The 12,260-nt window shown below is 35.5% G+C and overlaps 2 protein-coding genes across 4 annotated transcripts in view; one reads left to right on the plus strand and one right to left on the minus strand.

Annotated features, from left to right (window-relative positions):
* Nucleotides 1–237: 237 nt before the first annotated feature.
* Nucleotides 238–5,242, minus strand: zc3hc1 (zinc finger, C3HC-type containing 1). 2 transcript variants are annotated; one of them, XM_051106921.1, is made up of 10 exons: nt 5,094–5,242; nt 4,417–4,519; nt 3,902–4,052; nt 3,740–3,823; nt 3,536–3,663; nt 3,310–3,458; nt 2,977–3,226; nt 1,809–2,012; nt 1,098–1,310; nt 238–1,008 (listed from the first exon to the last, which is right to left on the minus strand). In XM_051106921.1, the coding sequence occupies exons 1-10, from the start codon at nt 5,225–5,227 to the stop codon at nt 937–939; spliced, it is 1,488 nt and encodes a 495-aa protein (XP_050962878.1). In that variant the 5' UTR covers nt 5,228–5,242; the 3' UTR covers nt 238–936. The 2 variants fall into 2 exon arrangements, with proteins under 2 accessions (XP_050962878.1, XP_050962876.1); XM_051106919.1 differs by lacking the exons at nt 4,417–4,519; nt 5,094–5,242 and having other exon boundaries at nt 238–818; nt 941–1,008; nt 3,902–4,058.
* Nucleotides 5,243–10,643: 5,401 nt separating this feature from the next.
* klhdc10 (kelch domain containing 10) overlaps nt 10,644–12,260 on the plus strand; it is a 12,051-nt gene continuing 10,434 nt past the window's right edge. For both annotated transcript variants that reach the window (XM_051108253.1, XM_051108254.1), the window contains exon 1: nt 10,644–10,947. In XM_051108253.1, the coding sequence (XP_050964210.1) occupies nt 10,863–10,947 (85 nt within the window). In that variant the 5' untranslated portion in view covers nt 10,644–10,862. The remainder of the gene's footprint in view (nt 10,948–12,260) is intronic.

Consider the following 12,260-nt stretch of genomic DNA (forward strand, 5'->3'; position numbering starts at 1 on the left):
AGGATGACAGCTGGGTCACCGACCCCTGTTATAACGGCTGTTGTGTGTTATCAAACATATTTGTTTTGTATATATGCGTATGTGTTTTAAACAGTTGTTTAAATATATAAAAAAGTCATTTTCCTCACCATTTTTTTTTAAAAAAGGAACTAACACAGCATTTTACACACTCGTAGGAGTCAAAGGTTAAAAAGGTGCGGTATCCCTTTAAGACAACACAATGAAAGACATACCAGCAAAAAATGTTTATTAAATTTAGCCACACATGCACAAGAATAACATGCGTGATGCACTACAGGCAGCACTTACAAGGAAAGTGATTCAAAAGCAAAACCATTTACATTGGCACTCTTTTCTATTTAAGCTGGCATTAGGTGACAAAGGTGATAAACATCTTAAAAAATGTTAGAGATAAAAATGTTGTTCAGCCCATTCACATTCATGGAGGTAATTATAATATACCTACTTAGACAATGCAGAAAAAACAAAAACTTGAAAACACTAAACTATCATGTATAAAGCGTTGATACAACTAGCACATCTTCCAGTGTAGTTCTCGGAGCTTCACCTAAAGCGTTCCTAAATTTAGGCTAAAAGCCTTTGAAGCCTTGTGCTTAGGACTACTATGGCTGCCCGTGTGAAGTAAAGAGCGTTGGTCACCAGTTGATGTTTTAACGCCGGGTCCAGATTCAAAACAGTGTGGTAAAATTACAATTTCTCAGAACACTGCCGGGCTTTCGTGCTCCAAGCCAAGGTCTTTCAGCACAGGCCGCTTGATCCGTGTGGATTTACTGTCCCTTTCCCATTCAAACCCGATACTGTAAACAAGACTCACATGATCAAGAAACACTCTGAAACCTACTGTCATTGTTACAAAGGACAGCGTACCACTATGATAATCACCAGGGTTTCCCAGTCCACCTTCTGAAACACAACTTACTGGGACGGGGAAGATACCTGCCACTGTCGGAATATCGAAAACACCCTTTTTGATTTGTCATGAGGACCCTGAATAAAAACAAAACAGTGCGTTAGAGGGATGAAACAAAAAAATGTCTTTGCTGATTGCAAAATAAAGAGTTGTCATTGTGGTTCACCTGAGATGGACTGGCTCCTACTGGACTGAGGCTTCTCTTCATGGATAAGAACAGCGCAAGCACTGCTTTCCAGCCTGGCTGAGGGAGCTCAGCCTCAGAGCCAACAAAGACAGAGCCATCTAGATCGCCTTCCTCTTTTTCCACACTCACCCAAGGACACCAGTCTCTGTGCTGGGCTACTGGGTCAAAAACATTTCTGTGCATGGGGCCTTCCTATAAGAGAAAAACAAAACAGGCTTTAGTGCTTAGATATGGTGTTTAAAATTCAAAAGTGTTATTAATATTATTATATGTGATCCTGAACCACAAAACCAGTCATAAGGGTACATTTTTATTATTAATATTCTTTTTTTAATAAACTTTCCATTGATGTATGGTTTGTTAGAATAGAACAATATTTGTAAATCTGGAATCTGAGGGTGCAAAAAAATCTAAATATTGAGAAAAATCACCATTAAAGTTGCCCAAAGTTTTTAGCAATGCATGTTACTTTCAAAACTTAAGTGCTGATATATTTATGGTAGGAAATTAACAAAATATCTTCATGGAACATGATCTTTGCAAAAGATTTTTAGGCATGAAAAAAACAAAAAAGAATTTTGACCCAAACAAGGTATTGTTGGCTATTGCTACAACTATGTCCGTGCGAATTACGACTGTTTTTGTGGTCCAGGGTCACATATTTAAAAATGAATAATGGATTGTCCTTACAGGGCCACCGACAGAGGACAGACGTGGGCGTTTTGTCTTCCGCTGTGGACTAGAAGGTACATCAATGGCTAGGTTTTCTCCTTGGCCCCTGCTGCGAGTCATGGGTCTCTTGCCCCTGGACAGGGGGCTGGGAATCTCCTCATGCGGGATAGGAGAGTCCCTGCTTCTGGTGCGGAGGACCAGTGGGGATGGTGTACTCTCCATCTATATGCAAAAGTCAGGGATGACATAGTTTGATGGTTATGACTGTAAAACGTCAGCAAAATATAATAGGCACTGCTGGTTGTATAAATGGAAAGTTTTCACTTAAAGGATTAGTTCATTCCTGAATTAAATTTTCCTATAATTTACTCACCCTAATGTCATCCAAGATGTTCATGTCTTTCTTTCTTCAATCAAAGAGCACTTAACATTCCAGAATTTTTCTCCATATAGTGGACTTCAATGGGGATCAATGGGCTGAAAGTCCAAATTGCAGTATTAAAGGGCTCTACACAATCCCAACCAAGGAACAAGGGTCTTGTCCAGCAAAACAATTGGTCATTTTCTAAAGAAAATAATGTGTATACTTTTTAACCACAAATGCTCATCTTGCACTAGCTCTGCTTCTGACTTCACGCATTGGAAAGTTCACACATGGTTAATTCTTTGTCTGTTTTCCATTTTAAAAAGACAAACTTAATCTCATTTTCTCCTACAACTTCAAAATTGTCAGACGACGTCTTTTTACCTTTTTTTGTAAAGGCCATTTGACATTGTTTGCTCTGTAAACACTGGGTCAGTACTTCCATTTACATCATATGTGACCTTTCCAACGTGGCTACGCAATTTGTGATGTCACTGATGCAGAGCTAGTTCAAGACGAGCATTTGTGTTTAAAAAGCATATACATTTTTAGAAAATGTCAGTTTTGCTTGATAAGACCCTTATTCCTTGGCTGGGATTGTGTAGAGCCCTTTGAAGATGCATTGAAACTGCAATTTGGACCTTAAATTCGCTGATTCCCACTGAAGTCCACTATATGGAGAAATGTTTTTCTTGAAAACCTTCATTGCTTTTTGACTGAAGACATACATGAACATCTTGGATGACATTAGATGACATCAAGAAATTTTAATTCAGATATAACACAGACACACTGTGTAACATCAAAATGTAAAAGACTCACCTGCTCAGAGCGTGTGGAGTCTTGACTACGCAGTTTCATGCGGCATGGAGTGGGGGATTGGGATGGTGAGGTGGGTGCTCCTTTTTCCCCACTTATGCTTTGGGATGGAGTAGATGTCGTAGATGTTGGAGACTGTGGAGGGTTTTCACTTTCTGAAACGGTCTCCATTTGATAGAAGTTCCACATTCCCACCTTTCTCATGCAGTATGAGCAAGTGAGGATGGGGAGATTCATAGCGTGGAGTGACGGGCTAAATGGAAACATGGCAAAGAGCTACATTAAGCAGAAGTTAAGCAGAAAACTTGCACCCAAAGTCACTGATTGGATGTTTACCTGGCTGCCCAACCACAAAGAGCTGTGATACATGCCGCAACCTGTATAGAGAGTGGTTCTGCTGAGAGCTTGGAAGGAGAACCACCCTGCTTCACTTGCTCATCTTCAATCAACTGCAGGAGGACACTTATTACATCTTCAGTCAAGGTCTGAGGAAAAAAAAAAACAATTATAAAACGCATAGAAAATCATTCCTGGACTGATCTTTGAAAATATAATATCATACCATGGCTTTGAGTTGTTCTGGTTTCATAGCAGGCAGCTGCTGTTCTAGTGCGCAAGCACTTTTGAAACGGTCTAGAAAGGCACTAAGTAACACTGTAGGCTCATTAATAGGAACCATCCAGAAGCGATCTGCAAAACAAACAACAGTAATGACTAGAAATGTCTGATTAGGATTTCAAACAAACTAGTGAACTTCTCAAAATACCTGGACATGGAAAATCTGGCCAGGAACAAAACTTCTCATGTTGCGTTTGAAGCTGCTGTATCAGCTCCGAAATCCGTCCTTCATCTAAAAAAGTAAAATAAGCAAGCGAGTCTGTGCAGATACAAACATATACACTTTTAATAAAAACAGTCAAAAACTTACATTTCTGAAAGTCTAAGGTTGTTTGGATTGACGCACAGAGGAAAGCCTGGCAACTAGTACACTTCAGCATGTCACAGTCTACATTGATCCAGCCGTATCGCGCACATCTCAGCGGCGAGAGTGAACGGGGCTTCCCGGCCCATTTGAGACAGTGTTAATGTTAAGGATGAATTTTGCAAAAGTACAAAATGAGTGATCATCTTTTCTTCCCTATTTTGAGTGAAAAAAAAAAAAAAAAAAAAAAAAGTAGGGCAGGATATTATTAATTCACTGCAACATTCCGTCAAAAAAAACAAGAACTGTCAGTTCTGATTTCATGGTGACTACGTCAGATTTTAAGGATCTTATTTATCACAGATTGCCTCTTATAAATCAACGATGTGTGATGCAACATTTTGAAATCACTGAAGAATCAATGAGCTGAGTTTATGATTAATCTATAGAAAGCATGCGGTTTATTACACAACACAAACTGGTTGCTAGTCTCTCACATCAAGTGACACTCAAAAGGATATGGAGTAAGATTCCACTCTGTTGAAAAATGCTTCTTTGTTTGCCGCCTCACAAGGCGCTTTCCCAAGGCCGTTTGGAGACAGTGTGTTTGGATCCTGCTGAGAACTGAGATATGGAGAGGAAAGTGAATCAGCCTAGCATTATGCATAAATTATGCCGTCAACGTTTCCATTAATTCACTTTTTCCGGGCATAAATAGAACTGAAATGACTTTGCAGCATTGCAAGCACTTCTTTCACTCCAACAGGGGAAAAAAAACTTCCATGCACATCCATGCACCCTGCAGAAATATACATTTTAAGACTGATTTGAAAAAGGTGGTAGACAAGGACAAACTAGGACCATGCTATAAAAAAACCAGCCTCACGAGCTGGTTTATTACTAGTCTAAAATAGCTATAACCCAGCTACAGGTTGACAGGTAAATAGGTAACGTGGTTTGTTTTTAGACTAAAGTCTAACTGGAGGTCTTCTTTAGCTGCCTGATTTGATTTCCCAAGACTACTAGAAGTTTGCATCAGTTAATGTTTATTTTGCATCATCTCCCATGTTCCAAAACACAACTACCAGGGTTTTCAGTAAAAACTTCGTTTGCTGAATTGTTCATAGTCTCTGCCCTGTTTCCTTCGCGCACATTTTTACCTCCTTGCAAATTTTTCTCATTCTACTGAAACTCTTACCAATTTAATACGTTGTCTTCCGAAGCGACCCCTTCGTTGAGAAGTTCTCGCACTTTCAGAGGAGATACGAGTGGAGATTTGTTTTGCTTTTCGCCGTTTTCTGGCCGACTTGCACGGCCGCCGAGCGCCGCCATGTTCGGTGTCTGTCTCTAAACCCTCCCGCTGCAAGATATCAATTATCAGCATTTTTACACAGTTCCGCCCCCACCATAACTGAAATGAACTGTGGTAACCGTTCAAGAAGCTTCCTGTCACTTTTCTAAATTCTTTATTTTGATGACAGTGATTGCTAACACCAAAATTATAATAGTTTAAATGCAGTAACAGTTTCTTGCACTCCATGACCTTGTTCTGTTTTCATATAAACAACGTTTCTCCCATTAGCATCTAATCAGAGACAAATAAATACAAAACTATATGGTTTAACCACATATAAATATGGGGTTGAATTATATATAGCACATATAAATATGGGGATTGAATTGTAAGTTATTTGTTAGGAGGCTACTTTAGTGTAGTTACATTCATTTGATACAAACAGGCAGTTTGTGCAGTAACAGATAAAATCAGTTCATGAAAGAGAGGCATTTGTTTTCAGTAGCCAGTCCAACTTATTGTTAGAAGAAACTTTTAGCTTATTCAGACTCCAACATGTTGGCCAGTTGAGCTGGGAACAAAAATAACCACACCAACACGTCTCATATTGATGTTTGACACAATGGATTTTCAAGTAAAAGGATGAAAACTTTAAATGAAACAGCCTCTTTGGCTTTCAATGGAAGGAAGCAAACATAATGCACTGTGGGATTGAAGATTGCAGTTTGTGTTGTGAATAGATTTTACATTTCATAAGTGCTTCTTCAAATATATCCCCGTCTTAGGCTGCTCTCAATATGCAAAACCCTGACAATTCAGTCCTTCTCTAAATAATAAGTCACAGGTGAAAATTCAAGTACAAGTCGCACTTAAGTCGAAACATAAAATGTCTTCAGCAGTTCACTTGTGAACAATACGTGACCCTGGATCACAAAACCAGTCTTAAGGGTCATTTTTTCAAAACTGAGATTTCTACATCATATGAAAGCTGAATAAATAAGTTTTACATTGATGTATGGTTTGTTAGGATAGGACAATATTTGGCCGAGATACAACTATTTAAATATCAGGAATCTGAGGGTGCAAACAAATCAAAATATTGAGAAAATTGCCTAAGTTCTTCAAATAATGTTCTTAATGTATATGACTAATCAAAAATTAAGTTTTCATATGTTTACAGTAGGAATTTTACAAAATATCTTCATGGAACATGATCTTTACCTAATTTTCTAATGATTTTTGCCATAAAAGAAAATCAATAATTTTGACCCATACAATGTATTTTTGGCTATTGCTACAAATAAACCCCAGCGACTTAAGACTGGTTTTGTGGTCTAGGGTCACATATGTCTTTGTATTTTCTTAAAGCACCAGTGTTGCTTAAATGTTAGTCTCTCTCATGCAAAATCACAGATAAAATTCTTTTTAATTAACCATTTACAACAACAACAAAACTTAACTTGCTTAAATGTTGTTGTTTGTTTGTTTGTTTGGGAACACTTTACAATAAGGTGTCATTTGTTAACATTAGATAATGTGTTGACTAATATGAACAAACAATTAACAATACATTTATTACACTTTATTATTTATTCATCTTTGTTAATGTTAGTTCATAAAAATACAGTTGTTCATGTTAATTCACAGTGCATTAACTGATGTTACACAGTAAAAATAGATGGGTTATTTTTTTAACCCAATAGATGGGTTACACATATTGGGTCACTGTGTTGGGTTATTTTCTAAAACGTTGGGTTATTTTTTTTAAACATCGTTGGGTTGTTTTTAATAATAACCCAGCGTTGGGTTTAATTGGTTCCCGCGGCGACAGTTCAAATTTTAACGGTCGACAGTGTCTGACCACAGAAGAAGCTGCTGCTGCATCAGTGTGAGGTAAGTAATAGGGTTTAAATAACTCTTATAACATTATACTTATACGAAGAACGTGAAATGCACTTCAAAATTGAACTTTTGTTGTTGTATGTTTGTTTTTTTTTAACGAAGATGTAGTTTCCTTTAGTCAGTGTATTGTAACGTTACTGCAGAGAATGAGCTCCATTGTAAACGAATAACGTCACGTTAACTTAGCTGTCCCAGTTAGGTTGCTAGCAGTAATAAATTAAATAAACATTAGCAGAAAGTTGTAAAACTGTTTAGAGATGTATTACAGTAACCTAAAGTTAATAATGTATGGTGGAATGTATACAGGACTACTTACATTACTGAAATCACCGTCTACCATTACTACAGGTTTAGTATTATTTTACAGCTGATGAAGGGTTCTAGACATACGGTTTCTGACTACAGTTTGTTTGGTCGCATTAATGGTTATCACATTTAACTTTATATGGGAAATGGCTAATGTTAAATGAGACATTGTTGATTTAAACCGCGCCGCACGAACCTTTCAACTTCGGTCCAGTATGTAACCTTAGCTCAGCGGCAGCTCAGAGAGATGCGCTCAAATTCAGTTAATTCTCTGTTTAGAAAAGTCTACAAATAATCACATTTCCCAAAAGCAAGACGTGATGGGAGAAACGAAGCTTTTCAAAGTTTCGAATCAATTAAACGAATCGCTTAATTCGCAAAATGATTCACTGCTTCCAATCGTTCGTGACACAACGGCGACGCCTGCTGGTCAAAACAAGGCAAGCGTCAGTTGTTTGGAAAGCGAGCACTAATTGGAATAACACTAAATGTGTTTTTATGGTTTATTTATATTGAATATTGTTATGCATATATTAGATTCGCCTCTAATTACAGCCATTTCTATTATAAAGCTATGACAGATTTGCATGTTTTTTTAAATGTGTACTAAATGTGTTTATACTTATTTTTAGACATTGGGTTCTTCAGTGAAGGAAAAATTACAACAGTGGAATCTCATACATTAAACATCCACATGCCAATTAACTGAAATATTTCAAGGTAAGTAAACTATTTATATTAGTGATCCATATACATTACCAGTCAAAAGTTTTTGGACAGCAAGATTTTTAATGTTTTTAAAGAATTCCCTTCTGTCTAAGCCTGCATTTATTTCATCCAAAATACAGCATTTAAAATAACCGCTTTCTATTTGAATATATTTAAAATGTAATTGTCCAGTCTTTTCAAAGCTTTTAAAATAGAAAGCAGTTATTTAAAATAGTAAAAATATTTCACAATATTACTGCTTTTACTGTATTTTGGATCAAATAAATACAGGCTTAGTGAGTAGAAAAGAATTCTTTAAATAACTTTAAAAATCTTACTGTTCAAAAACTTCTGATTAGTAGTGTAGGTTTTCCAACAATTATGAAAAAATGTTTCTAGTTTATCTGTAAAATGTTTCTTCTTCTGCTTCATCTTATCACAGAGGAAAAGGAGTCAATGAAGGAAGTTTTATGCGACCGGATGACACCAGCATTGCTGCACTAACTCCAAGAGAAGAAGTTTTTAGCATTTTCAACGGTGAAACAGTGGAACAGAAGACCTTACTACAAGCAGTGGATCTGTGTTTCAGACATTTCTACATTTATGACATCTACTACCCAAAGCTCCTCTGCACCCATTTGCAGCACACAGTCTTTAATATTCCAGGAGTTCTTTCAACACATTACCTCTTCCTTAGAAACTTTGTATTTATTGATCCGTAAAAACTTTTTATGTTGCTGATTATCAGCAAGTCCAGCAGCCAGCAGATTTACTTTGTTTTATTATTATTATTATTATTATTATTATTACTTGTGTTTATGATTTTTTATTTTTGTTTTATTGATAAAAGTTTGTATGTTATGTTTGTTTTATTTGTGCACATTTGTGTATGTGTTGATATAAATAAATATGAATTGATACACATTTATGACCCTGGACAACAAAACCGGTCATAAGTATCATGGGTACATTTGTAGAAATAGCCAAAATTGCATTGTATGGGTCAAAATTATCAAATTTTCTTTCATGCCAAAAATCATTAGAATATTAAGTAAAGATCATGTTCCATGGAGATATTTTGTAAATCTCCTACCATAAGTATATTGAAACTGAATTTATTATTAGTAATATGTGTTGCTAATAACTTCACTTGGACAACTTTAAAGGCAATTTTCTCAATATTTAGATTTTTTTGCACCCTCAGATTCCAGATTTTCAAATAGTTGTTCTATCCTATCAAACCACATATTAATAGAAAGCTTATTTATTGAGCTTTCAGATGATGTTTATATTTAAATACAAAAAAACTTGACCCTTATGACAGGTTTTGTGGACCAGAATCAGATAAATAAACATTAGTTTTGAATAGTTGGTTTTGAATTCAGTGTACATCTTGAAAATATGTCAGTTGTGTGTGCATATTTGTGTTTTGAATGTATTATATTTTCACATTCTTGTACACTTATTTTGTAAACATTTGCAGTATGACTGTTTTACATTTAAAAATATATTTGTAAAAAAAAATATTTGCATATTTAAATAAAATATTTATTTGAAAACAAAGTAGTGTTATAGTGTATTTTTATAAAAAAAATAAATAAATAAATAAAAACTGATATAAATGAATCTAAATAATTAACTCAACTGTTGGGTTACTTTTAACCCAACTGGATTTTAACCCAATTCATTGGGTTAAAATAACCCATAGATGGGAAGGTGCTATACCAACCCATAGTTGGGTTACTAGTTGGGTTATTTTTAACCCAACATTTTTTTAGTGAGTAACAAACACAACTTGTGATTTTAATAATGCAGTAAATGCTGAAAATAATATTAACTAAGATTAATAAATGGTGTAGAAGAATTGTTCGTTCTTAGTTCATGTTAATGTTAACTAATGAACCTTACTGTAAAATGTTAACTTTTTAGTTAACTCGTCTTAAACACGTCTTAAATTTTGCTGATTTAGTGAATAATAAATTGTAAATTCTGAAATTAATGTATGACATTTGACATGTGACCCTGGACCACAAAACCAGTTTTAAGTCGCTGGGGTATATTTGTAGCAATAGCCAAAAATACATAGTATGGGTCAAAATGATTGATTTTTCTTTTATGCCAAAAATCATTAGGATATTACATAAAGATCATGTTCCATGAAGATATTTTGTAAAATTCCTACTGTAAATATATCAAAACTTATTATATATAAAGTAATATGCAATGTTAAGAACTTTATTTGGACAACTTTAAAGGTGATTTTCTCAATATTTTAATTTTTTTGCATCCTCAGATTCCAGATAAAATTGACCCTTATGAGTGGTTTTGTGGTCCAGGGTCACATTTAGTATTACTGATTTTTTTTTAAATCTAAAATATAAAAAACAAACCAAAATATGGTTTATGCAACAAGCTAACGTCAAGTATTTAAATCAAATTTATTTTCAACTCAATTGGTTTTATTGTACAGTTTGATGTTTATTATGACGACTTTTATTTTGAAAGGCATAAAATCCATCCAATTATGTCTGATTATTTTCATAGCTTGTATTTTTTGTGGCCATCTTGTGGGTTTTCACCAACGTTTCTACCTTCACTGCAAAGGAGATCCGGTTAGGTCCATCTTTTTAATTTAAGCATCTCTTCCCCGGGAGAATGGGCTGAGTTATGCTCTGCAATTCGCCTCTGTCTGTTGAAGGAAGCCCCGTTGTCTGCGAGTGCTTGTAGGTGGATGATTTCAGCGTGATTTCTGGAGCGATGTCTGCCGCAGAGGGAGCACACAGCCCGGACAGACTCAATCAGTTTGAGCGGCTGTCTGGAAGGCCTCCGCTAAGAGCCGCAGGTCAGTGAGGACTTCGTTAACAGCTTGAATTAAGCACAAAATAACAATATTTCTTCCAGAAACACTAATTTTTATCTATTTTCTATCATAATATAAAGCACAGTTATTTTGTGTTTCACATCTCTTGGACGGCTAGCATCTAGCGTTAGCCGTGTCGCTAACGGCTTTGTTTTGATTACAAACTTCACAAATTCACATGTGTTAATTATTATATTGATTACATTTTATATTTGAGAAAATGCTGTTGTAACCGTCATTTGTCTGTAAAAATATCGTATTTAATACTGGTAGCCTGTGGTTCGAGCTTGACAAGTTCATTTGCATTTTAGCTACAGCTGTCAGACTTATTTTTTTGATGTAAATGAAGTGATGGGAATATTTTTATTACTTGTATAACTGGGTTTAACATTTCCTCATATTTAATAAGCTATTTGATCAGCTTGTCAAATGACGTTTCAGCTATGCTGGTGTTATAAACAACGAAAATAGAGATGTTAAAATGTATAACAGTTGGTGCTTTAACTCTATGCAGTTGGTTTGCAGATTTAATTTGAATAAACAAACCTGTTTGCAATTATTTTGTTCTTGTTAGCATAGTGATCTACTGAATAATTTGGGTACATTTATAACTTGCATTTAATCTAGGAATATAAATAAATATTCTCAAGTTAAATCTGTTTGACTAAATGATTTTTAATGCACACCAGCAGTAAAAATTGGACGTGGAGAGGCTTACACACAGAATTCCTTGGTGTTTAGTGTAATGTTTATAGTTCAGAGATGTATTTCACTTGGCCGTTTGTTTGGACTCTTAACTAGTGCCGCAGATCAGCACATGGGTAAATACAACTCCATGAGTAAATAAAAGCCCTGATCTGTCATGGAGTCTGGTTTTACTCAAAGTCACAGTGTAAATATCCCGTAAGCTGTGCTTTTTTTTTTCATCATTCATCTGTAAGACATACGTAGTGATTCTTTCTGTAGCTGTAGAGCATTAAAACAGTGACTTCAGGACATTAATGATATTCTCACCACCCATCTCATAGCCTGCAGCCCTAGCCATCTGTATCCTCCTTCCTGTTTATATAGGATGAATGATTAAATGCCTGTTTAAACTTGCACAGAATCTACAGAGAGCGCATCTTATGTATTCATCACAGGCTGCATGGATTAAAACAAATGCAGAATGGAAGTTGTAAACATGTATTTTGAGGCTGTCAATGCACATACATAATACACACTTCTATTCTGGAGGGAACTGGTTCACTTCAGATGATGTTTTGCATATGACAATCATAAAAACCTCAAATTTA

The sequence above is a fragment of the Labeo rohita genome, chromosome 4 (assembly GCF_022985175.1).
Source record: "Labeo rohita strain BAU-BD-2019 chromosome 4, IGBB_LRoh.1.0, whole genome shotgun sequence".
Taxonomy (NCBI): domain Eukaryota; kingdom Metazoa; phylum Chordata; class Actinopteri; order Cypriniformes; family Cyprinidae; genus Labeo; species Labeo rohita.